We start from the raw sequence: 25,862 nt of genomic DNA on the forward strand, positions 1-25,862 counted from the left end.
CAAATGTCAGGAAGGAGCAAACAAATTCTGACTTGGGACGATGCAGGGAGGAGGCTCTCTCTTGGCTCAACTTTCGTTCTGGCAAGATAAAAAAAAAAAAAAAAGCCTCGTGCGTACAGTAGTAAGCCTGCTTAAAACAAAAAAAATTTTTGTTTTAGGTTGAGCACAATAGGGAAAGTGTGAAAAGTAAAACTTGGCGTCTGCCTACGACTCTGAGCACTTCTGAAAATGGCCACTCTGAGGGCTGGAGGACGGGATATTTGTGCACACGCATACACGGTAACGCGCGCACACCCTGACGTGGGCCCCAGCCACCCACCCCGATTTAGCACGGTACAAGCAGCTAACAAGGTGAACCTGTTCCTTTAATTATGCCAATCGTCAGATGGGGAAGGCGCCGGTTGAGAAGGCCTTTAAAGCAGATTGCCCCATCTAGGGAGATACGATTCTTGGAAATGAAGACTGGCACTCTTCCTGGACTAAAGGTTGCGCTGAGTAACCAAGGAGCGGGAGGGCAGCAGCTCGGCCCGTTGGGCTGCAACCTGACTTCAAAGATGGGTGCCAGACGCAGGAACAGGGAAAGGGGCCGGGCCGAGCTGTTATCTGACTTCTCCCTGGGAGGCACCCTTCGGAAGCAGGGGGAAAGCTGCTCCACAGCGAGGCCTCAACAGGACTGGACACGAGAGCTAGGGCACCTCGGGCCCTCGTCCGGCCTTCGCAGCCATTTTAACAAGAGTTACTTTCTCTAAGTCTCCCGCAACAGAAGGCGCACGAACGCGAGATGCTCAAATAAGTGTTGTCACCTGGCTCTGGGTCAAGGAAACACACACCCAACCAAAGCTTCATTTAGCTGGAAAACAGAAGGAGGGGGGGAGGGCATCAAGACCTTTTCGTGGAGGTCGCAAGGAACAGAGCCGGAACCACATATTTCGGACACATTGCGTCCTATCAGGACGATTACCTTCTCCCTCAGAAGAAATTTTAGAGCTCTTCTCGTCCACCCATCCATCTTATACTGGATCCTACTCCCCAGCAGGCCCAGCGAAAGATGCTCATCTTGAATTCCTCCAGTACCAAAGGAATCCCTGCTCCCCAGAACTGTCCATTTGTGGAGAGACTGCAGCATTATAATGTTCTTCCTTACAGTTTGATTAAATCTGCTCCCTGTGGCTTTCAAATCATTGGTTCAAGCTGGATCCACAGTTACCTTTTTTTTTTAAATCCATCTGCCCTTGAGATACTGCTTCTGTCTCATACAGTTCAATTCTCAGTTCCCTTCAGACAAATGTTTCCTTACAGCAAATGCACATACTTTTGACCCATGTTCTACTTCCCCATCTCTCAGGCCCAGACACTTCAGGGAAATCAATCTGTCCCAGTCAATGAATGAAAGAACGAATCAGCGAATTAATCAATCTTTCCCTCCCTCTTACCCCCCCACCCAAACATGCCTAATAATATGAGGGCAACAATCATGTTAAAAGTCACACATTTTGAACAAAACTGTGGCAATATAAAAATCCGGGATTCTTGGCCTCTAAATCCTTGGACAGTGACCCCAAAGTCTCCTGCAAACACATACACACACACACACACACACACACTCGTTCTCTCTCTCTCTCTCTCTCACACACACACCAATTTTTATAATTAAAATATCTTTCTTCATACGCTGACATTAAAGTAATCATTTCCTATTCAAGATTATTTTTCTGACATTAATTATTCCCTTTTGCTATGAAAAATACGTATTTCAGCTACTTTCTCTCTTTTAAACAATTTTCCTATAGGCTTTATTTTTCAGAGCAGTTTCAGGCTCACAGCAAAAATGAGCAGAAGGCATAGAGATTTCCTATATTCCTCTTGCCCCCACACAAGCATCAGCCATGCTGCTAAATATTCTTTAAGGTCAGCTGGAGACCCTAATCTTAACTGATAACACTTTCTTCTATTGTTAAATCTGATCTGTGTCTATACAGCTGCTTTACAAAGGAAATTCTGGAACACAGACCTTAGTAAACTTAGGACTTCTCAAATATATGATTAATCTCATTTGAAACGCCATGTTTCCAGGCCCAGAATACCTTTACGTAAGTTCTCATCTCTACTGTTTTTTTAAATTTTTTTTAATGTTTATTATTTTTGAGAGACAGCATGTGAGCAGGGGAAGGGCAGAGAGAGAAGGAGACACTGAAGCAGGCTCCAGGCTCTGAGCTGTCAGCACAGATCCCAACATTGGGCTCGAACCCATGAATCACGAGATCATGACCTGAGCTGAAGTCCAGATGTTTAACCAACTGAACCACCCGGGCGCCCTGCATCTCTATTTTTAATATGTTGCCAAGTAGTCTCCAATAACAACAGAATCTACAGCTTAAAATCATCCTCCTGAAAAGATAATGAGTCTTCTAGACACCAGCTACTCTCAGTAGCTGTACCAGCAACTCTCAGTCATTCAGTCTAACGTAAGAAAAATGAATGCTGGGGTGCCTGGGTGGCTCAGTTGATTAAGTATCCAACTTCAGCTCAGGTCATGATCTCACTGCTCATGAGTTCAAGCCCCACCTCGGGCTCTGTGCTGACAGCATGGAGCCTGCTTCAGATTCTGTCTCCCTCTCTCTGCCCCTCCCCTGTTTGCACTCTGTCTCTCTCTCAAAAATAAATAAACATTAAGAAAAATTAAAAAAAAAAAAAAAGAAAAATGAATGCTGATCATCGCAAACCATATATCATACAAAATTGTCTTTACTGGGCTGCTGGATTCACACATGACTTTCCCAGAGGGGAGAAAAACACCCTCTATTTATGTTTTGCCTAGAGTAACTAAAAATCAACTTATATGTGCTAAACCACATTTTAACTTTAAAAAGTAGAGGCGGTATGGAAATATAACAGAGCCAATTACTCGTTAAATAAGACTTGACTGAATATCAGACATTTGCCCGGGCATTATGGCAGTCACTGGGGATTTAGAATTGAAAGCTTGCTCCCTGCCCTCATGACAGTTCACTAGAGGAGGTGGCGAAAGGAAACTAAACATTACAAACAATCAGCAAATCAGAGCCACAATGAGATGCTGCTTCACACCCACATGGAGGGCTATGATAAAAAAAGACAGACACCTACAACAACATGGATGGACCCTGAAAACATAATGTTAAGTGAAAACGGCCAGTTGCAAAAAAACCCACATGTTGCGTGATTCTATTTACATGAAATTCCAAAATAGAAAGTAGATTAGTGGTTTCCAGGGAATGAAAGGAGAGTGGGACAGGGGTGCAGGATTTCCTTCTGGGGTGTGAAAATGTTATAAAATTGGATAGTGGTGAGGACTGCACAATTCTGTGAATATCCTAAAAACTACTGAACTATACATGTTAAATGGGTGAATTACGTGAATTACATCTCAATAAAGCTGTTCAAAAAAATACACATGGAAATCAATAGTCCTCATAGATGAAAACGACCAGTTAAAAGTCAATGACTTCGTTTACAAGAATAAATTTGAGATCTCTACACACGCAAAAAAACCTTAAATGTTAGGAAAGTATGAACAAAAACACATGGAAAGAAAACGTGATCTTAGATGAGAAGAGCTGACTTTGTAAAGTAATTTATAAATTTAACGTGATCCCAAAAAGAAAAGCCAGTGTGTTTTTCTGAAATCAAGACATGTGGATTCTCAAATTCATATGGAAAAACGAACAAGGAGGAGGGCCAGGAAAACTCTGGAAAGGAAGAGCAATGGGGAAGAACTTTCATATCTTTCAGATATTAACTAAAAGACAATAGACACCCCAATAACGGACAACAGGCCAACCAGTCAAAAAGTATAGTCTGGAAACACATCCATGCCTAAAGGAATTTAATACATGATAAAGTAGACCTTATTATACTGTGGGGAAAGTATAAGCTTTTTAATAAATGGTGTTGGGACAGTTGAGTATTGAAAAAATATACACTTGGCTCCAAACCTCAGAATAGACCCTAATATAAACACCAAATGACCCAAGATGTAAGTGGAAAAGATGAAATGACAAAAGTGCCAGAAAGAACTTTAAAACCTGAAATGGGAAGTATCTAACTCTGACTCAAAACACAGAAGCCGTAAACAAAAAGATAAACTCGATTACATAAAATTAAACAGACTTTCGAAGGGCAAACACCACCACCATAAGGGAATCAAAACATACACAGCCAACCAGGAAAAAAGTATTTGCAAGTCAGATCACAGACAATATATAAAGAGCTCTAAGAAATAAAGAAGACCAACAACACAGTAGGAAAATGTATAAAGTTCAAAACACAAAAAATATATATATAAAATGACAATTAAGCAAATGAAAAGATCCTCAAGCTCACTTATAAAAGAACTATAAATTAAAACTACATCAAAATACTGTTTCTTACCTATCAGCAAAATCCAAAAATTTGACAACAGATCCTATAGGTAAAACTCTAGGGAAACAGGCATGTTCTTACATTGCCTGTGTGAGTGAAATATAGTACAAATCCTGGCAGAAGGAATTTGTCAGTATCTTTAAAAAAAATTACAGATGTACTCACCCTCTGACCATACAGTCCCATTTATAGGACTATATCCCATAGATACACCTGCACGAGGATGAAATGACATGGATATAAAGTTATCAATTACAGATGGTTTATAAATAGCAGAGAAATGGATACAAGCCAAGATTATGTTAATGTTCCATAAGTCATAGTATGTCAACAAAATGGAGTACTTTGTGACCATAAAAAAGACTGAAGATAATCTCTATGTACTAATAGGGAAGAGAGCTCTAGAATACATTAAGAAAAAAAGGTTAAGATGCAGAATATACAAGGTAGGTTACCTTTACTATACACAAACAAAGGAGAATAAGAGGACACTTACACACACACACTTAATTTGAATCTACAAAATGAAAGACTTAAAGAGTTAAATGCCAAGACACTAACAAAAATGGTTATCTATGAGGAAACAGAGCAAGACTTCATTGCGCGTATCTTTCTATACGCACAGTCCCCTCTCCCCCATCCATGATTTCGCTTCCCCTGGTTTTAGTTACCCGAGGTCAACTGCGGTGGAGAAGCAGATAATCTTCCTTCTGACGTATGGTCAGAAGGTCGATAATAGCTTACCGCTTATGTAGCAGTGCCTACGTCATTCACTTCACTTCGTCTCATCATGCAGGCACTTTATCACCTCCCATCACCACAAGAAGGGTGAGTGTGGTACAATAAGATATTTTGAGAAAGAGACCACATTCACACAGCTTTTATTATAATATATTCTCATAACTGTTCTATTTTATTATTGGTTACTATTGCTACTCTTTTACAGTGCCTAACTTATAAAGCAAACTTTATGGTAGGAATGTTATGTATAGGAAAAAACACAGCATCTATAGGGTTCAGCACTATTCATGGTTTCAGGCATCCACTGGGGGCCTTGGAACTTATCACCTGCAGATCAGGGGAGTCTACTGTAGTTAAAATTTAATTATCTTAACTTTCAAACAAAAAGAAATGTAGAGAAAATAAATTCCTATATAACTGTCATCCAGATTTAATACCTTCATAGTTTTGACCTTTCGGTCATGCAAAATGCATTACTTATCCCAAAAAAGCTAAATTTAAAAATTTCTTCCATTTTTTTAATGTTTATTTTTGAGAGAGAAAGAGCATGAGCGGGAGAGGGGCAGAGAGACAGAGGGACAGAGGATCTGAAGTGGGTTCTGCGCTGACAGCAGCGAGCCCAATGTGGGGCTCAAACTCACAAATCACAAGATAATGACCTGGACTGAAGACGGATGTTCAACCGACTGAGCCACCCAGGCATCCCCCAAAATTTCTTTAACTGAAAAGAAACTGAAAGAAATGAACCTAATACATATGTCAAACTGGTGACACAATCACTGTGAGGAAGGCTTTATTTTTAAGTACTTTTAGAACACAGTTTTTAAATACACATACTTAGTTGGATGCGTTCTTCTAAGGATGACAAAAATTACAAAGATGTGTGTGTTAAGCTTTCCTTTGTAGCTTTAGTATTTGTAATAATATACGTATTGGTATTTCAAAACTTTATAATTATATTTATAGGTTAAACAAGAAATAGATTTGGGGAGGGGGGGGGGCACCTGGCTGGCTCAGTTGGTGGAGTAGGTGACTCTTCATCTTGAGGTCATGAGTTCAAGCCCCACGTTGGGTGTAGAGATGGCATAAATAAAAAAATGAACTTAAAAGAAGAAAGAACCCATAACCAGTAAAGAAATCGAATTTGTAATAAAAAATCTCCCACAAAACAAGAGTCCAGGGCTGGATGGCTTTCCAGGGGAATTCTACCAAACATTTAAAGAAGAGTTAACACCTATTCATTTGAAGCTGTTCCAAAAAATAGAAATGGAAGGAAAACTTCCAAATTATTCTATGAGGTCAGCATGACCTTGATTCCAAAACCAGACAAAGACCCCAGTAAAAAGGAGAACTACAGACAAATTTCCCTGATGAACATGGATGCAAACAGTCTCAGCAAGATACTAGTCAACCAGATCCAACAACACATTAAAAATATTATTCACCACGATCAAGTAGGATTTATACATGGGAAGCAGGGCTGGTCAAATATCCACAAATCAATCAATGTGATATCTCATATTAATAAAACAAAGAATAAGAACCACATGATCCTCTCAATAAATGAAGAGAAAGCATTTGACAAAATACAACATCCTTTCTTGATAAAAACCCTCTGTTAGTAGGGATGGAAAAGTCATACCTCAAGATCATAAAAGCCATATAGGAAAGACCCACTGCTAATATCCTCAATGGGGAAAAGCTGAGAGCTTTCCCCCTAAGGTCAGGAACACAACAGGGATGGCCACTCTTGTCACTGTTATTCAACTTAGTATTGGAAGTCCTAGCCTCAGCAATCAGACAACACAAAGGAATAAAAGGCATCCAAATCAGCAAGGAGGAATTCAAACTTTCACTCTTCACAGAAGACATGATACTCTACAAGGAAATCCCAAAAGATTTCCCTACAACCAAAAAACTGCTAGAATTAATCCACGAATTCAGCAAAGCCACAGGATATAAAATCAATGCACAGAAATCAGTTGCATTTCTACACACCAATAATGAAGCAGCAGAAATAGAAATCAAGGAATTGATCCCATTTACAATTGCACCAAAAATCATAAAATACCTAAACAAAGAGGTAAAAAATCTATACACTGAAAACTATAGAAAACTCACGGAAGAAATTGAAGACACACAAAAAAATGGATAAACATTCCATGCTCATGAACTGGAAGAACAAATATTGTTAAAATGTCAATCCTACACAAAGCAATCTACATATTCAATGCAATCCCTATCAAAATAACACCAGCATTCTTCACAGAGCTAGAACAAACAAGCATAAAATTTGTATGGAACCAGAAAAGACCCCAAATAGCCAAAGTAATCCTGAAAAAGAAAACCAAAGCTGGGAGCATCACAACTCCAATTTCAAGACATATTACAAAGCTGTAATCATCAAAACAGTATGGTACTGGCACAAAAACAGACACACAGATCAATGGAACAAAACAGAGAATCCAGAAATGGACCCACAAACATACGGCCAACTCAACTTTGACAAAGAATACCAATGGAATAAAGGAAATGGTGTTGAGAAAGAATACCAATGGAATAAAGCAAATGGTGTTGAGAAAACTGGACAGCGACATGGCAGAAGAATGAACCTGAACCACTTTCTTACAGCATACACAAAAATAAACTCAAAATGGATGAAAGGCCTAAACATAAGACAGGAAGCTATCAAAATCCTAGAGGACAAAGCAGGCAAAAAACTCTTTGACCTTGGCCACAGCAACTTCTTACTCAACGTGTTTCTGGAGGCTAGGGAAACAAAAGCAAAAGTGAACTATTGGGACTTGATCAAGTTAAAAAGCTTCTGCACGGTGAAGGAAACAATCAACGAAACTAAAAGGCAACTGACAGAACGGGAGAAGATACTTGCAAATGACATATCAGATAAAGGGTTAGTATCCAAAATCTATAAAGAACTTATCAAACTCCACACCCAAAAAACAAATAATCCAGTAAAGAAACGGGCGAAGACATCCAAAGAAGCCAGCCAAATGGCTAACAGACACATGAAAAAATGCTCAACATCATTCATCGTCAGGGAAATACAAATCAAAACCACAATGAGATACCACCTTACACCTGTCAGAATGGCTAACATTAACAACTCAGGCAATGACAGATACTGGTGAGGATGCGGAGAAAGAGGATCTCTTTTGCATTGTTGGTGGGAATGCAAGCTGGTGCGGCCACTCTGGAAGACAGTATGGAGGTTCCTCAAAAAATTAAAAATAGAACTACCCTACAACCCAGCAATTGCACTACTAGGTATTTATCCAAAGGATACAGGTGTGCTGTTCCAAAGGGGCACATTCACCTGAATGTTTACAGCAATGCTATTTACAATAGCCAAAGTATGGAAAGAGCCCAAATGTCCATCAACAGATGATTGGATAAAGAAGATATGGTATACATATATACAATGGAGTACAGTATTACTTCACAATCAAAAAGAATGAAATCTTGCCATTTGCAACAACAGGGATGGAACTAGAGTGTATTATCCTAAGTGAAATTAGTCAGAGAAAGACAAATATCATATGACTTCACTCATATGTGGAATTTAAGATACAAAGCAGATGAACACAAGGGAAGGGAAGCAAAAATAATATAAAAACAGGGAGGGGGACAATACATAAGATACTCTTAAATATAGAGAATGAACTAAGGGTTGTTGGAGGGGGTTATCAGTGGGGGGGAGATGGGCTAAATGGGCAAGGGGCATTAAGGAGGACACTTCTTGGGGTGAGCATTGGGTGTCATACGTAGGGGATGAATCACTGGATTCTACTGAAATCATTATTGCACTATATGCTAACTAACTTGGATGTAAATTTTAGAAAGAGAAAGAAAGAAAGAAAGAAAGAAAGAAAGAAAGAAAGAAAGCGAGAGAAAGAAAAGAAAGAACTGAGGAAACTGAGTGAAACCACAGAGAAATGAACACTAAACTAGTCAATTGGAACTCTAACTTTTTAACAATATGTATTTTCTAGTTCCGTCCACTGGAATTGCCTAGCAACAAGTCACCTCTGTAGCAATAACCACCCCTAACGCACAGACTGTGGTCTCTAATACCATTGTTTGAGACCACTGAAAAGTCCAAGATGAGCCTTGGGCATTTTGTGCCATCTAGTAAGAAAACTTTATGAAGGTCCTGTCAAAAGGTCACAGCAGCTAGCGAAGGGGTCCTCACTGCCTGAAGATGTAACAAAAAGATTAATGACTAAAACACCAAACCAATTAAAAGAAAAAAACAAACTCATGCCTATAAAATGATTTTAAAAAGACAGAAAAAAACCTCATTTCTCACTATTTGAAAAGACTATTATACAACTCCTTACTTTGAAAATTAATGATTAAGGATGGTGTATTAGCAAAGATCCTGCCTTTCGCATTAGAAGAATTTTTTCCGGATAACCAGACCGCCCCCAAAGATGAGAGAAAACCCAGTACAAGAAATGAATTAGAAAAGCATCATTTCACAAAACTTAATGAACATAAGATGACAGGCAAGACTTATCATTTGGTGCTAAAACTGTTCGGCAAACGGTCTATATACCAAAGTTACACCACACAGATCGCTTTTGGTGTCAAGGGGGGGAAGAGAACTGGACAGTGAAGGGTTTGGGGCTGCCCCAACCCTAATCCAGGGGGTCAATCTCAGCTTCTCTACGAGTAGGTAAGTGGAAGGTAAATGAAGTGCACAGAATCACCTCTGGGGTATTCTAGCAAACTGGTGAACTTGATGAACCCATGGAACCTTTAGATTCAGCAAATCCAGGGGATGGAGAAGCAGGTGCAGCAATGCCCTAAAGAAGCGAGCCCGCAGATGGAAAAGGTGAGAACTTCTACAGGAAACTGTCCATTTTTTCAGAGAGAGACTGTGCCAGGCTGAGAGACTAAAAGAAAGTTAAATCAGACATGGTGCGTGGTCCCCAATTAGATACTGACTTCAACAAACTGTCTTCAAAGGACACTTGGGGGCCAATTAAGGAAATGTGAATATGGACAAGGAATGAAATGAAATGAATTTCACTGAAATACAAGACTGGAAACTGTTCACTGAAAAAAGCAGATTACGAGACAGTAATATATCATCTTGGTTTTTCTAAAAAAAAAAAAAAAGTGCTCGTACGTTTATATGCACAGAGACCTGCGATGTATAACAGTGGTAATCTCTAGAGAGAAGAAAAGAGAAAGTGTGTGCATGTCTGTGTTGCTTGCCTGTATTTTCTAACTTTTTATAACGCACAGGTAGTGTTTCTAATAACAACACATCTTTTCAAAGACATTAAACAGGCTTTAAATCTTACAATGCTAATCCACGAAAGACCATCTAAGAAATGATGTATCATCTTTCCAAAATATGCTGTCTGTCCATCTCTAGCATGCAGGATTCTTGGAATGACTTGCGAACACTCTTTGATTTTGGATTTCAATGCTAAAACGATTCTCTGACAAATCAAAGGTTTCTTCCCCAGACTCACACTGTAGGCAGTCTTTAAAGGGGTGCCAAATGCCTCCTCGAGCACACTTGACCCTCTCTTCCCCTGGGAGAAGACGTTACCGGCAGGGTTCAATAACTCTCCAGGAGCAAAGGGAGCCTAGCAGGACTTAACACAGCACTCAAGTCCCAGGGAAGAAACGTTGGGCCGGATATACCTGTTGGCAGGTATACACACCCTTGAACAATAAAGACACGCTCACACCCATTTACAAATCCACTTCTCAGGATGACTTTTCTCTTCAACTATCACTCTCAATTTTAGAAGATATACTGTATGCCCTGAAAGGGTGACTTCTTCAGGTTTCTATAGTGTAGAAAAATCTATATGAACAAAACTGTGCTGTACAATCATCCATTGATTTAGCAAGTCTTAGGAAGTGTCTGCAACGTGCATGAAGGCAACTTGAGTAGAGAACAGACACAACCACAGACGTGTTCTTATCTTCACAGAGCCTCCAGTCTAATGGGGAAGGCAGGCGGAAGTAGGTAGGTAAAGACTGTAAGTGCTGTGAAGGAAAAGAACGGGGCGCCTAGAGATCAGAAGAGGGGCATCTAATTCACACCAGAGGAAGTGACATTTCGGTTATGACTACAGAGTGAATAGCAGTCAGCCAGGCAAGAGGCAGAAGACGATTCTAGGCAGAGAGACTGGAAGTAAGGTGCTGAAGCAGGAAACAGCTGGGAACAGTCACAGACCTGGAAGAGGCTCGGACAGGGCAAAGAAGGGAAGCCTGGCATAAAATAAGATTGGACAAATCAGCAGGGACCGTGTTGTAGCCATGATATTCAGATTTTGGATTTTATCTGAAGTGTGATGGAAACAGCTGGACATCTGAAGTGGGAGAGGGGATCAGATCTAACTCACACTTCCTATCACCATGGACGTTGGCTGGAGGCTCAAGAATGGACATGGGGGATAGACAGGTCAGGAAGACAGTCCAGGTGAGACACAACGGTGGGTTAGACTAGGCTAGAAGATTCCCAACTGCAGCCTGAGGGCCAATCCGGCCGAAGCCTGCTTTTGTAAATAAAGTGTTACTGGAACCCAGTGCCATCCACTCATTTACGCATTGTCTACAGCTGCTTTCACCACAGCTGCAGAGCCGAGCAGCTGTGACAGAGACCATTCGGCCTGTAAATCCTAAAATACAGTTGACCCTTGAACAACACAGCTTTGAACCACACAAGTTCAATTATGTGAGAGTTTTTTTTTTTACAATAGAGCCCCCAAAATGTATTTTCTCTTATGATTTTCTTAATAATATTTTCCCTTCTCTAGCTTAATCTATTGTAAGAATACACTATATAACACACATACAAAAAAAAGGGGGTTAATCAACTCTTTATGTTATCAGTAAGGCTTCCAGTCTATTAGTACAGTTTTTGGAGAGTCAAAATTTATACATGGATTTTTGACTGTGTGTTGACACCCCTAACCCCACATTGTTCAAGGGTCAACCGTACCTACTGTCTGACCCTTTCCAGAATGAGTCTGCTGACCACTGGGCCAGGGGACATCAGTATAGAAAGAAATGGATAGGTTCACCATATACAAGTGGTCCTTCGTTATTCGCAGATTCCGTATTTGCGAATTCACCAACTCACTAAAATTTATTTGTAATCCCAAAATCAGTGCTCAGAGCGTGCTTTCACAGTAACTTCCGGACATGCCTTGACACACTGTGTTCCCAGCTGAGGTCAAATGAGGCCATGCTCTGCCTTTTAGTTTCCGCTCTTATACTATATGCAAGTATACTCTCCACTGTCTATTTAGTACCGTGTGGTTTGCATTTTTTGTGGATTTCGCTGGGGATTTAAAAATGATCCCCAAGCACAGTGCTGAAGGACAATCTAGTGTTTTTCAATGCAAAAAGGCTGCGATGTGCCTTACAGAGAAAGTACATGTGCTGGTAAGCTTCATTCAAGCATGAGCTAATAGTGCTGTAGCCTTTGAGTTCAATGTTAATGAATTAACACTATACATTAAAGAAGACGTCTTTAAACAGAAGCACACATAGACAAGGTTATGTATCGATCGGCTGATAAAAATATGACTAGAGACTTGCAGGCAGCTAACCTAGGAGCAGTGCTTCAGGATTTGCTAATTCATGTTTGTGGCAGCTTTACAGAGCATAACTCTGGCGAGAAACAAGAATGGCTATATTTGGGAGGCAAAATCAATAAAATTTGGTGATAGATTAAATGTGAAGCAAAATGAAGTCAAGAATGACTCTCGGCTTTCTGACGTCAATTACTGGGTAGAAGATGATGCCATTCACGGAAACAAGGAATTCTGGAAAAGGCACATATTTCAGAGGGTTGGCCAAAATTTTTTTCTTTGTACGTGTTCAATGTGATGCCTGTGGGACATCCAAACAGAGATGTCGGGTCGATTGTTGGCTCTGGGGCTCTGGAACTCAAAAATGTAAATCTAGGTAGAGATACAAGTTTGGGAGTTACTGATATGTATAGATTGTACCCAAAGCCCTTGGAAATGATACATCCCCTGAGAAGAGAGGAGCTCCTCCTTCCTGAAGGGGTGGGTAAACCTAAGCCTTTATCTAGGTGGTTGGATTTGTTTGATACAAAAATACTTCGGGAAGGAACATAATCTGGCGGCACATATCTAGAACCCGAGAAATGTTCACACCCCTTGATTTAGTAATTCTACTTCGGAGAACCTCTCCTGAAATTCAGACACACCGTAACGCTACACTGAATAAACACTGAGGAACATCTCGCGATCGTAAAACCAGAAATAACCTTAACATTTGGGGAATGTTACACTGACAAAACTATTGATTATTTTGCTCTGTGATTTTATCCACAGATTCTAAGCTTAGAAATTTCAGCTCCTCCAGAGGTTTAATAAATAGCCACTTCTATTTCTTTTAGGCTTAAAACAAAAACCAAAACCAAAACCAAAACCACTGGATCAGTTACCTTTATCTACTAAAATGCACACTGCTTCAGGGTAGGGCTGTTCATCTGTTTTGTTCACTGAAGTACACCCGGCACCTAGAACAGTACCTGGCATGTTGAAAGCGCTCGACAGATTTTTGTTGAATTTAACATCTTAATCACGTAGAATTTATGTTGGTATAATGGTGCGAGGTGAGGACGTCCATTGAGATTTTTCAAATTGCTATCAGATGGCCCCACTCCCATTTGTTCAATCGGGTTTCCTTTCCCCCACTGCTTTGTGGCACCTCCTTCATCATCTATTAAATGCTCAGACAACAGGGCCTTCAAGCTGGCTCATGTATTCTGCCCCACTGATGGGCCTGTCAGATTTCGTGCCAAATGTGACGTTTTACGGTTTGTTTTAACACATGGTGGAGCTCACCCCTTTGCTACGCTCCCCTTTCGGGCCTGACTGTTCCATGCCCACTACCTCATCTCTCAAGAACAACAGAAATCAGTTTCTCAAATTTGGAAACATTTATGTAGATTTTGATTGAAACAAACAACAACTGCATTTGGAGGGGGAAAAAAAAAAAACAAACCGAAGAAGAACGTATTTCCAAATTTTACTCTCCATCTAGGTGGGGGCTGGGAGGACTTTTCCACCTTGGGGTGCGAGCTCTACATCCAGGCTGCCTGGGGTCAACCTCAGCTCTGCCGCTTTGGAGCTGCGAAACCTTCCTGTGCTTCTGTCTAACACAACGGTAGCAGAACCCACCCTGCAGCCTTGCTACGAGGATTCAATGAATTAATACGTGTGAAACCTTAGAACAGAACCGGCAACGGCTAGGGCTTGTTAGGGATTAGCTGTTATCATCTTCCCATAGCGGTTTTTTCTTAGAGGCCTCAGTAAGATTGTTCTCAGATATTTTATCTGTTTTGCTGCTCAAAGAGGGTTCATGTCTTGGCTGCCCTTTACTATAATCCAGCGTCTCTGCCAGCCACCAGACTAAGTGCTAGATCACCATGTCAACGTGATCCTGAAGAAGCGGCAAGTGGGACAGCAGGGCCTCGGGAGTGTGCGTGTGACGTTAATGCTCTAGGACCATCGGCCCCCACCGGGATTGCCGCTTCTCCAAGGGTCCTAATCATGTATCTCCTTGTCACATATGGCACAGACCCCTCACCTGTGAGAAGCAAGGTGGCCTTCCGGTCAAGACAAGGGCACGCTCCGGTACCAGGTGGGGCTCAGGCCCGAGCACTAACCAGTTACTGCTTGAGACCTGAGACACATTAGTTAACATCTCTAAGCCTCAATGGCCTCTTGTGCAAAGGCAGAAGATCACAGAGCTTTTCATGTTAATGACAATATATTATTATTGCAAGAATGCTACCTGTCCAGTCTACTCTAGTACCCCGGGGCCAACCTGCGTGAATTACAGACTGCCTGGCTCTGGAAGAACCAGAGAAATGGAGGATGGGGCCTTGGCACTCCCGCAGCCAGAGGCAGGAAGGCCAGGGGCTGGATTTCAGGAAGTTTTGGCCACACAAGGGCAGTAGGACTAAAAATAATGCTCATGTCAGGTCTCTGACTCTCCCTCCTCCAAGGGCAGTTGTAATCAAAACAACTACCACCTCCTTTTAAAGGTTTACTGATTTTTCATTCTGAATACATTCATTCTAAAACAGGGGTTCTCAATCAGAAATGCAAATGCTCCAGCCCCACCCCAGACCTACCGAAACAGAAACTCTGAGGGTGGGGCCCACCCATGTGTTTTAACAAGCCCTCCGGGTGACTGGCAAAGTCCGAGAACCACTTCTCGGGACAGTTTCCTGCACAAATGGACCCAAAGGGAGGTTCCACGTGCTCCTCCACCTGGACCCTCACACCTGCGAGCGTATCAATGCGAACACACAGCTAAGACACACAAAGCAGAGAACAAGCAGGTCGGTAAAGGAGCCCGGCTGTGGGCAGACGAGTGGGAAGTAATAAGTAGGTGGAAGCAAAGAGGTGACGTCACATCAAGGAAGGAGAGCCATGGAGAGGCTGTGCCCGTCAAGGGCTCCAACAGACGAAACAGAAAAGCCATACGATTTACTGGGCTCTCTGTCAAGTTTCGTTGTGGGAGGAACATACTGGTTATGGAGCTGCCATAGCAAGCAACAGGAAATGGGTCAGTTTCATCAAGTGTGCTTAATGGAGCAACCACAGTAGAAGACCAAGGCTGAAGAGGAAAAGAAAGGAAAGCTGAGTATCCAGTGAAGCAATCAACAGCCATGACTTGTATAAACAGGAAACGTTTCAAGTTGCCTTTCTTGCCCCAAGTTTTACAGCAAGAAGTCCCCGTATCACCACTGCCCTTAGGATGGGGATGTCCCCCAGGTCAAGGGGTGCGCCACCTCACGGGCTGCGCACTGTCCTCTCCCGACCGCGACCCAGGTCCCTGGGGCCCAGGGAATTCCTGCCCCAAAGGCCTCTGGCCCACTTCCAGGCCTTCCCCAGGGCCCATGGGTACAAGTTCTGGTCATGTCAGTGAGAAAAAAATGACTCTAAACTGTACCTGGGAAATCAGAATTAAAGAAAAGAAAAGCAAAGCTGCTTAATGACTGCAAGATACTCTGAGGTTCTCTGAAACTCAGCTCAGTTGTACTGGTTTCTCTGTGATTTTTCTGTTTTTGTTAATGAGTAGCTTATGGTGACAAGCTGCAAACCTTCTCAGAGAAACCGAGCAACAACTTCCTAACAGAAGACTCTGAACGCTGGAGCTGAGGGCACGGGGCCTTGCTTTCCTCGGGAACAGGGAAAATCCTGCCTGCGTACAAGCTCAGTGAGACACTGTGGGCCACAGGGGACCCAGGAGAAGCACAGCTCAGCAGCTCCCTTCCGGGCAGGTCTGGGGGGGAAAGGCCAGGGCTCTAACAGCCTTGTCCCCCACCACCCCCAGCCCCCGGTAGGCCAGGGCCTCTGACAGCCTTATCCCTTCTGGGTAGGCCGGGGGGAAAGGCCAGGGGCTCCCACAGCCTTGTGGGAACCATTACCCCTGGAGCTCCATTTGCTAGTGCAGCCCAGCAAAGCCCCGCTTGGTGTCCCGAGCCTTCTGTGCACACTGCCCTGGGAGACAAGAAGCCCGGCTCTGCCTCCCCTCTTCTCTCTAGGCGACATCAGGGCAGCCTCTTCGCCTCTCTGGACCTCGGTTTCCTCCTGTGTCAAAGGTCGATACTAATGTGTGAAGATCCCACTGGGTTTCTACTGTGACCAATAAGATACTGAAATAGGCCGATCTCCACGTGGAATGTGAGAGAGCCTAGAAAGAGAAGAGATTCTTGGGAAAAACAGAATAAATATCATGGTGTTGCCAACCCCTGCAAGCTTTCCTGATCCTAGGATGCTGCCATAAGGTGTGGGGAGGAAAGTGAAAAAGAACAAATATGTACTGAACCCTCGGGTCAGGCACGCTGCACATTTTCCTCCGTGACCCCAACAAGGGCCCCGGGTCCGTCTGCACGGTGCTCATACCTTCCACTGCAGCACATGGCTTCCCAGCAAGGCTCACCCTCTGGTGGTCTCATTCCACTATGATACTCAGGCCAGGGAAAATTACCTTGTTCAAGTATCATTCTGATTAGATAGGTCCCCTTCTCCATACCATAAAATGTCTCTTGAATTAGAACCCCCTTTAAACCTTTCAACAACTGATCCCAAACACTTCCCGTTCTCATCTACTGGCCTATTTTGTGCTTACCACTCCAGCCAAGCAAAAATTACTTTGCAAATGAATTCCATTATGCTCTCTGCTTATTCACCTTGTTATGCTGGCACGGGAGTTTTGACTGCTCCTGTAGCCTCTTGGCGAAGGAATACCTCACTTATCCGACATCCTCGGGAATAAGCTGATCCACGAAACTCATCTACCTAAATTCATTTCCCATCGTCCAGAAAGTTAACCCTGTAAGCGGCCTTAAATCCTTTTGGAAGTAAGTCACGGTGTGATTAAACGAGTTTCTTCATTTTAACTATTTTCTAAAGGAAACACTGCTGCACTGCATGAGAGAGAACCTCCCAGTCGCGGCTAACGGAACATAACGAATATCGATTAATCTCTCCCTGATGGTGCGGGTCATACTTAATGAGTAACAGTAACCATACTGTGCTGGGGCTGCAAATGTAAGCGGTTCAGAGGATAAAGCTGAACTCGTGCACGCGTGTGCTCTCGCTCTGCCTGTAACGAGTTCCCCTGGAACTTACTTTCCGGCAGAAGTTGCTTTCAGCCTGGATTCTGGTGAGTAGCTGCAGTCACACAGAACTCAGGAGGGTGTAACTTGCAGCCTTTCTGCACAATTTCAGGAACTTACATGCTGGTTTTTGTCAGAGCTCTATAAATTCTTCATTAGAGGGGGAAAAAAAAAAAAGAATATACTTCAACAATCAGCAAACCAGAGTTTTCCAAATCTCCTGACCATATGACTTTTAAGAGGACTGCAGGAGGGGCGCCTGGGTGGTGCAGTCGGTTAATCGTCTGACTTCAGCCAGGTCATGATCTCGCGGTCCGTGAGTTCGAGCCCCGCGTCAGGCTCTGGGCTGATGGCTCGGAGCCTGGAGCCTGTTTCCGATTCTGTGTCTCCCTCTCTCTCTCTCTGCCCCTCCCCCGTTCATGCTCTGTCTCTCTCTGTCCCAAAAATAAATAAAAAACGTTGAAAAAAAAAATTTTTTTAAAAAAAAAGAGGACTGCAGGCACAGGTACCATTGAAATTTGCTTCTTTAAAAAAAAATTTTTTTTTTAATGTTTGTTTATTTTTGAGAGATACACAGAGTGCGTGTGGGGGAGGGCCAGAGAGAGGGAGACACAGGCTCCGAAGCAGGCTCCACGCTCTGAACCGTCAGCACAGACCCCAACGCAGGGCTTGAACTCATGGACTGTGAGATCACGAGCTGAGCTGAAGCAGGACGCTTAATGCACTGAGCCACCCAGGCGACCTGAAATTTGCTTCTTTAATACTTTATGAAACTAGAAGTTCTATGTAGAACTGGCATGATAAACTCTTGGAAAAATCATTTTATATTGTGAATAAGAACTCTGTAGGTTGAATCAGTGAGGTAATACTGATGCGGAGGAAAATGGTAAAAATACAGAAACAAACCTTCCTTTGTCAGGATGCAATCTGTAACTGCATGAACCAAAAGTGCTTTTCTTCCCAATGTTACAGCAGCTTCTGCAGCGATCTTTTCCTGAGCATAGGTACCACCAACTGAAGGAAAACGCCCTTGTTCGCTCACATATTAGACTGTATTCTTTTTGTGACAGTAAAGGTTTTATAAACTCTACAGCATTAGCACATGCAAGAGTCCATCAATCTTCATTCTGCTTAAACACAGTGGCATTTAATTAATCAGAACCTACTAGAGCAAAAGAAGTTAGGCAAGAATTGCCAAAACAGACCACTTTCAAAACACTACAAATCTCTTCAATGCCATGTGTAGAAATAAGTGACTGTAAAAACCACAAAATTATTTTCCAGTTTTCAAGGTTTGCTTTTTTTTTTTTTTTTTTTTTTTGTATTGGCAACTATTTTACTGGCTTACTTTCTAATGGGAGAGTCACTCATCAGAAAGTCCCAAGTTGAATGGCCTTGTCCATCAGAATCTTTGGCCTTTTCTGTTGGCTTTAGACCAAAGACAGGGAGGAATACCAGCTGACTTGTAGCCGCTCTCACAAATGCCTCGCTTACTTGTCACAGAGAACCCAGAAAAACAGGTATGGCTTTAGCTGACTCAGAATCTGTAGAGAATTTGACAAACTGTCCTTTCTAAACCTGGAGGAACTGATATCACACTGAATCGTCAAGATTCTTCTGTGTAGTCTCTTCTCTTCTCTCAAGAGCAGTTCAACTTCAGACACTCATGTCCTCTGCATTCTGCTGGTCGGATGTGTAGGAGATAAATAAGATTCTGAAGAGCTGGAAGTAGAGGGTGAATGAATTCAAAGGGATCCAGCAGACGCCGAGTCAAGCGGAAGGTGGCGCTGTTGGGGGAGGGACGACTACGCGTGCCACAGAAGGAACTCGAAGACTCGGGACTGAGGTGAAGCGAGCTGTTAGTTACCAATCCAGCGCTGGTGTACGTAAGTTATTACTTGGATATATTAACGGAAGAGTCGATTCAACAGATATTTATGAAGTGCCTACGAGGTTTCACGGACTGCACAGCTACTGTGGAGGGTGCAAAGACGAATCAGATTTGGTTCCTGCCCTCTAGGGGTTCCCGGTGATGCAAGAAGCCTGAAGTCATTTTTCTTATGTACACTGTACTAATGAGACCATTATTAAAGAACTGCATTCAGTTTCGACCACCACCATTTTTTTTTTTTTTAATGTGGAGAAACTAGAGAGAGTTCAGAGGAGGGAGGGGACACAGAACAGGCTCTGTGGGGAAAGAGCTGAACAGACCCAGTTATTATCTTCAAATATATGAAAGGTTTTAGAGAAAGGAACTGAGTAAAAGAAAACAGGTTTGAACGATGGCAGCAGAGAACTGGTGGGCCCAGGAATTTTTTGGCAATCCAGTTACTAGAATCCTGGAATTGGTCACTGAGGGGGGTTCCTAGTGTGGCTCTTCCCTGGGCGGGGGGGGGGGGGGGGGGGGGTGTTGGGAGGTTGAGGTTGTTTTGATGAACTGACGATTTCAAGTCATGGACACTGACGTTCCTGAAGGCAGGAGGGATGAACTACATTTCTCCTGAGGTCCTCTCCTGCCCTGGGTTCTATGCTCCTGAGTGGCAGAGCCGGGTTTTCTTCTCCCACAATTCCCTGAGGGATCTATATCCCCACCAATAAGTACCACAACACAAGATCTCATCCAGGCAGCCAGGCCAGAAATTAATTCTCCAAAAGCCACGGCCGATGCAGGGGTCCGCTTGGTCCACTCACAGCACAACCCGTAGCCTTAAAGAACAAAAAGTCTCCGAGGGGCGGGTGTGCAAATTAGAAACATATTTGCATTTACAAGGATACAAAATATAAGAAAAGAGGAAGCAATGGTAACTAGAGATGGTGATTTCTAAGGAAATTTGTAACAGGGATTTCCTACATTCAGAAATACTTGTTTGATCCAAATTAAACACCTTTCAAGAGAAAAATGGGGAAACGAGGCCTTCCCTATACAGCTTAAGAAACACTCGCACGTTAAGAATTAAAAACTGGCGCGCGCACGCGTCCCCCAAAAAGCATTCCACCTTGAGTCAGGCCACGGTCCGGTGAGCCCACGTGTACTTTTTGACTTTCGCTTCCCATACCTCCTGGACTCCTCGAGGAAAGAGCCCCTACGTAAATGCTTGTTAAGTGAATTCATTAAAGATGTGCCCTGCCTGCAGAGCGAGGGTGACAGTGCCCAGCTCGTGGGGCTGTTAGGACAGTGAGTTAATGTGAGTGGGGGGTGCAGCACATTCTAAGTGGCACATAAGTCACACTTCCCGCTATGAACTTCAGGCACCTCGGTTTCTTTTAGAAGAAAAATAAAGACCTCCCTATACCCCAGCTTTTCAGTTTTCTTCCCCCCTGCTCACACCCCCCCCCCCCCCACACACACACAGAGTATCATCAAATTAGACGGAACTATTGCGAGTTCGGGCCTTTCACATTCACACTCTATCTATCGGTGGTTATACAAAGTCGGCTGGCGTTATTCTGAATCCCGTCTCTGACGGCAACCTCAAGTGCTTGAATTGTCATCACAAGCCTACCAGAAAGCCCTGGCAAATTACACGTTCAGAGAACAATAAAAAAAATGGTCACATATCATACCCTCTTGATCATCTCTACTTTGTTCCTTAGAAACCTCAAAGGTGGTTCCCTGAGGTTGGTCTCTACGGGGGGAAGGAAGAGAAATGAGGAAACATAAGAAAATTAAATATGAAGACAGGAGCAGCTGTAACGTGCATAAAGCACCAAGTTTTCTCCTGTAGGAAAAGTGTGTCAAACGCACGATGAGCCAGACGCCGGCGTGGGACTGGGTGGGTGCCGCCCCTCTTGAGGCTGGTGAGCCGACTGGCTGCACCCTTTCCCCGCCTGCCCCCTGGGTTAGGAAGGGATCCTGGTTAGGGCTGAAGGTTATCTTTCATGCTTTGGGATACTTTCCCACAGGCACAGCTGCAGCCCCTGAAACTCTGGTCTAACGGTTTGTTTCCTCATTTTTAAAGTGGCATAGAATGTGAGAAATTCTCTACCTGAAGCTGGCAGAAACTCAGTGGGAATAGAAATCTAGAAAGGTCACACAGGGGGTCAGAAAGGCTCTTTCTTGCGTGGCCGTGGGGGGTTTATTGTCGCTGGTGCCCAAACTGGAAGAGGAAAAGCAGGAGATTAATAATTGAAATGTTGCTATTATTGGTTTTCCAAACTATTTGTGGGTTATTCTTTCCCTGGAGTCATCATGCCTGTAAGCAGTGCAAAAACACAGAAAAATTAAAAAATTTAAAAAAAAAAGAGGGATTTAACACGCACAGAGAAAATGCCTACAGCCAGGCGCTTTACATATACTCCTTGCTAATGGAGTCCTCGTACAATACAATGAGGCTTCAAACAGAACAAAACAGAACAAAGCTCAGAGAAGTTCAGTAACATGTCCAAAGTCGTACAGCCAGATTCAAACCCAGGTTTCTCGGATCTAAGCACTGTGCCACACTGCCTGGAATTGAGGATAAAATTAATGACCCTTGCTTCACTACTCAAATGTGGCGCGAATGAAAACAATATTTATACTTACTCATTTTAAAAATATAAAACACAAACACAGGAAAAGATATTTTAGAACGTGTGTCATCAAATTCTTTTAATGGAAGATGATTCAGAATCCATTTCTTGGTAGGCATTTTGGTAGGTGTCTTTAGACCCATCTGATGAGAGATTTCAGTACAACAGTTCTGGGAAGTCTGACTGTGTAAGCCAACACTAATTGACGTGACACATCTCAGGTACGGTGGGACATAATTAACTTGGAATGTAGGGTCCCCTAGTTCAGAACCCCTGGCAATACAGACCTATGTGGTTGGCCTTTGCACTACATATTGAAAAAAAGCCTTGCTAAGCAAGTTGATGGAGTAAACACAATCGCAAGGCAAATGTTTAACTTTCTAAAGAAAATAAACCTTTTTAAAGAAGTTTACCTTAACCAGTACCAAGTTACTGAAAATTAATGCGCTATTTAAAACCTAACCTTAAAAGCAGGAAGTGGAAGCCTGGTAACACCTGGCTACCCATTAATTCGGATTATCACACATACCCAAAGACGGCATTTCTCTCTCAAGAGCTGGCACTTCAGAATGCCCCACGGTTGCATTCAGGCCTTGACCCAGTATCCCCGCCTGGGGCAAGTGCACCCCATTTCAACAAACGAGTGCACTCCTGAATCCCAGCAGAAATACCTCACCTGTCACTGTACTTCTCCTTAGAAGAACCCCATGTTCGTTTTTTTAGTAGCTCGAAAACAATTAGAAATCGCTCTTCTGGGTGACTTCCCCAGGAAAAGCCCTACTCCTTCAGGATAGACACAGGGAGTCCGTGCATTGTGACCGGGATATGGTAAAAACCAGGCTCACTGAATGCAGCGGATGTCGCCAAGGAGGGGAAAAGGAGGTCACTGGAGTCTTAGAAGCACTCATCACACGAAATGAATGTAGGTTCCAGCAATACAATCCTTTATAGAGGTCACCTGTCTGTTTCAGAACATGACCAACAGTCTCCTTCAAGAAAGACCCAGGCCTGAGCGTGTGAGGCTGGACTGGTTGAGAAGGGGAGAGGAGAAAGAACAGAAAAAGGATAGAGATGCACAGAAACTCCAGCAGAATCAAAGGGTACAAAGTGTAGGAACAAGGCAAGACTGAGTGAAATCCAGGGCTGAAAGAGGTGACCAGGTAGGTCACCTGCCACAGGGAATGAAGCTTGCAAATAAAAACAGCGAGCTCCTGAGACCTTTGAGATCCAAGATCGTTCTTAACCCTTAACACCTTACCCACCCACAATTCCTTATCTGGTGTCATGCACTAAAAGAATAACTTAAAAAACACTGGAGTCAGAACCGCAGGGCCACGTCTTAGCCCCGGGGGTATGGCCTACATTCCATATGGATTTGGAACGGAAAGGAACAGGAGGAGAACAGCACAGTTCCCAAGCCGGCTTTCTACAAAGTTGACAAAATACATCCCAACCCACATACCCAGCCCCTCCTAAAAGGGAAAGCAGCCGTTTACTATAGTTCTGAATTCATTGCCAAGTTCCTTCTCTAATGCTCACCCGGAGTGTCCAGCAGAGGGAGTCTCAAGGAGGTACTTAATAAAGAGAAAATTGTTTCATTTTAACACTCCATAGACAGTGGGAGCATTGACTGTAGCCCCCTCCCATAGACACAGACGAACAATGAAGGCCCGACATGGGCTCTCCTAGCATGTTCACAGAGCCACTGGCTCGTTCTATTCTGCGTGGTGGAGTGATCAGAAATTTCGTTTTGTTTTGTCGAATGGTTAAATGGACCTTGTGTTCTTCAGAATCAAAGAGGAAAGCCCCTGGAATAACATCTCTCTGTTGCCTTCTAAACAGCCCCTTTGTTTCTAAGAGAGTCTGAAAAAAAATATTTACAGTCCATAGGTTATTTACAGCCTCATTATCCAGGGCCTGACTGGTAACTTTATTCCATCCAGAAACCAAATTCATTTGGAGCCCTGGAACTAATAACAGATTTTCTTTTCAGATAAGTTTTTTTTTTTTTTTTAATCTGCCTCTTGTAACAGAGATAAAACTATTAATGCGTTCCCTGTCTCACTCGCCAGCACTGTTCCCGGGATTTATAGAAGGATTAAAACCTCCTCTCCCCGCCCCTCCTCTCTGCTCCACACAAACCCTTTCCCCTCTCATTTGCTATTTCATCCACAGAATATCTGAACAAAACCGAAAGAAAGCCAGATGGACTGACGCTAAAAGTATGTAAAGGCTGCTATTTCAATGATTTCATGAGAAAAACATTTTCACGATGAAATGACTGAAAAAAATCGGGCACCCTTTGGTTTAAAATTCCTCCTACTACAAGCACACAAAAACACACCGAAGTGTAAAAACTTAGTTGATTCTGGTTTGATTTCTGGCTGGAAGCTGACAAGAACCGACTGGAGAGAAGCGAAACGGAGAGGGAGGGCAAGGGGAGTGGAGTGCTTTTTGCCCTCCGTGCTTTTCTTTCTTCCTAAAGACAGTCAAATCGGGAAAATGACCCCACGCCAGGTGAAGGTGCACCACGCAGGTTGAGCCAGACCCACCGAGGGAACCGTCTCGGCCGCCTCCCCCCCCCAGCCCCCCCCCAACCCCGACTTGAAAAGCTCAACTACATTTTCCCTTCCACACGCTAATGCGGGGAGATTTTAGCCAATTTCATTGTTCTGCCTGGGTCTGAAATGGACTTTTCATCCGTACCCCCGTCTCATCACCTAGCCCCATACATACATTCCCATCCGACAGCCCCCCCCAAAATCAGAGGCTCGCGAAGAATAAAGGAGTGTGGGGAGGGAGTGGAGAGCAGCGGAAAGGGGAGCCGTGGGGACAGAGTGGGAAGATCACCCTAAAGGTAATTTTCCGGGGGGGGGGGGGGGGGGCAGGGGGGGGGGGAGGATGAAAGCTAAACCGCATCACCTTTATTTACCCCAAATAAATGAAAAGCACAGTCACGGGTCCGTCTTTTCCCAGGCGCCCCCTCCCAATTTCTTTTCTTCGGGCAGGAGCCCACCCTCGCACCCCCCCCCCTCCACCCCCCGCCTCTTTCTCCACCCTGGAAATAAGATCCTGTTAAATTCCGGATCCCGGTCGTGCCGTGGGCAGGGGAGGGGGAGGCGGGGAGGGGTCGGGAGCCGGTTAAAGCCCCGGGGGGGTGGGGCGCCGGAGGCCGGGCGCCCGGGGGGCTGCGGGCCGGGGGTGGGAGGGGGGGGGCGGCCCGGCGAGGGGCCGCGGGCAGAACAAAGCTGCGGGGGCCGCGGCGGCCGGGCGGCGCTGGGCGAGCGGGGTCGGCGGGCCGGGCGCCCCTTACCTTCGTACACGGGGGCCATCGGGGCCGGGGTGTCCGCGGTTCATGGCAACGGAGAAGGGAACGCGGCGCGCGAGCTCGGCCCCCCCAGCCTCAGTCGGAATCTGCCATCTTGAGCCTGTGTCTCCGCTCTCGGCGCAGCCGGGGCCGCCAGCGCCCGCATCACCGCCTCACTTGGCCGGCGCCGGGGGAGGGGGCCGGGCGCCGCCGCCGCCGCCGCCGCCGAGGCCGGGCCCCTGC

At 44.0% G+C, this 25,862-nt stretch overlaps 1 protein-coding gene across 4 annotated transcripts in view; it reads right to left on the minus strand.

Annotated features, from left to right (window-relative positions):
- Positions 1 to 25,856, minus strand: part of HIPK2 (homeodomain interacting protein kinase 2) — a 177,743-nt gene extending 151,887 nt beyond the window's left edge. For all 4 annotated transcript variants that reach the window (XM_049643036.1, XM_049643035.1, XM_049643032.1 and 1 more), the window contains exon 1: positions 25,626 to 25,856. In XM_049643036.1, coding sequence (XP_049498993.1) covers positions 25,626 to 25,644 — 19 coding nt within the window. In that variant the 5' untranslated portion in view covers positions 25,645 to 25,856. The remainder of the gene's footprint in view (positions 1 to 25,625) is intronic.
- Positions 25,857 to 25,862: the final 6 nt, after the last annotated feature.

The sequence above is a fragment of the Panthera uncia genome, chromosome A2 (assembly GCF_023721935.1).
Source record: "Panthera uncia isolate 11264 chromosome A2, Puncia_PCG_1.0, whole genome shotgun sequence".
NCBI lineage: Eukaryota > Metazoa > Chordata > Mammalia > Carnivora > Felidae > Panthera > Panthera uncia.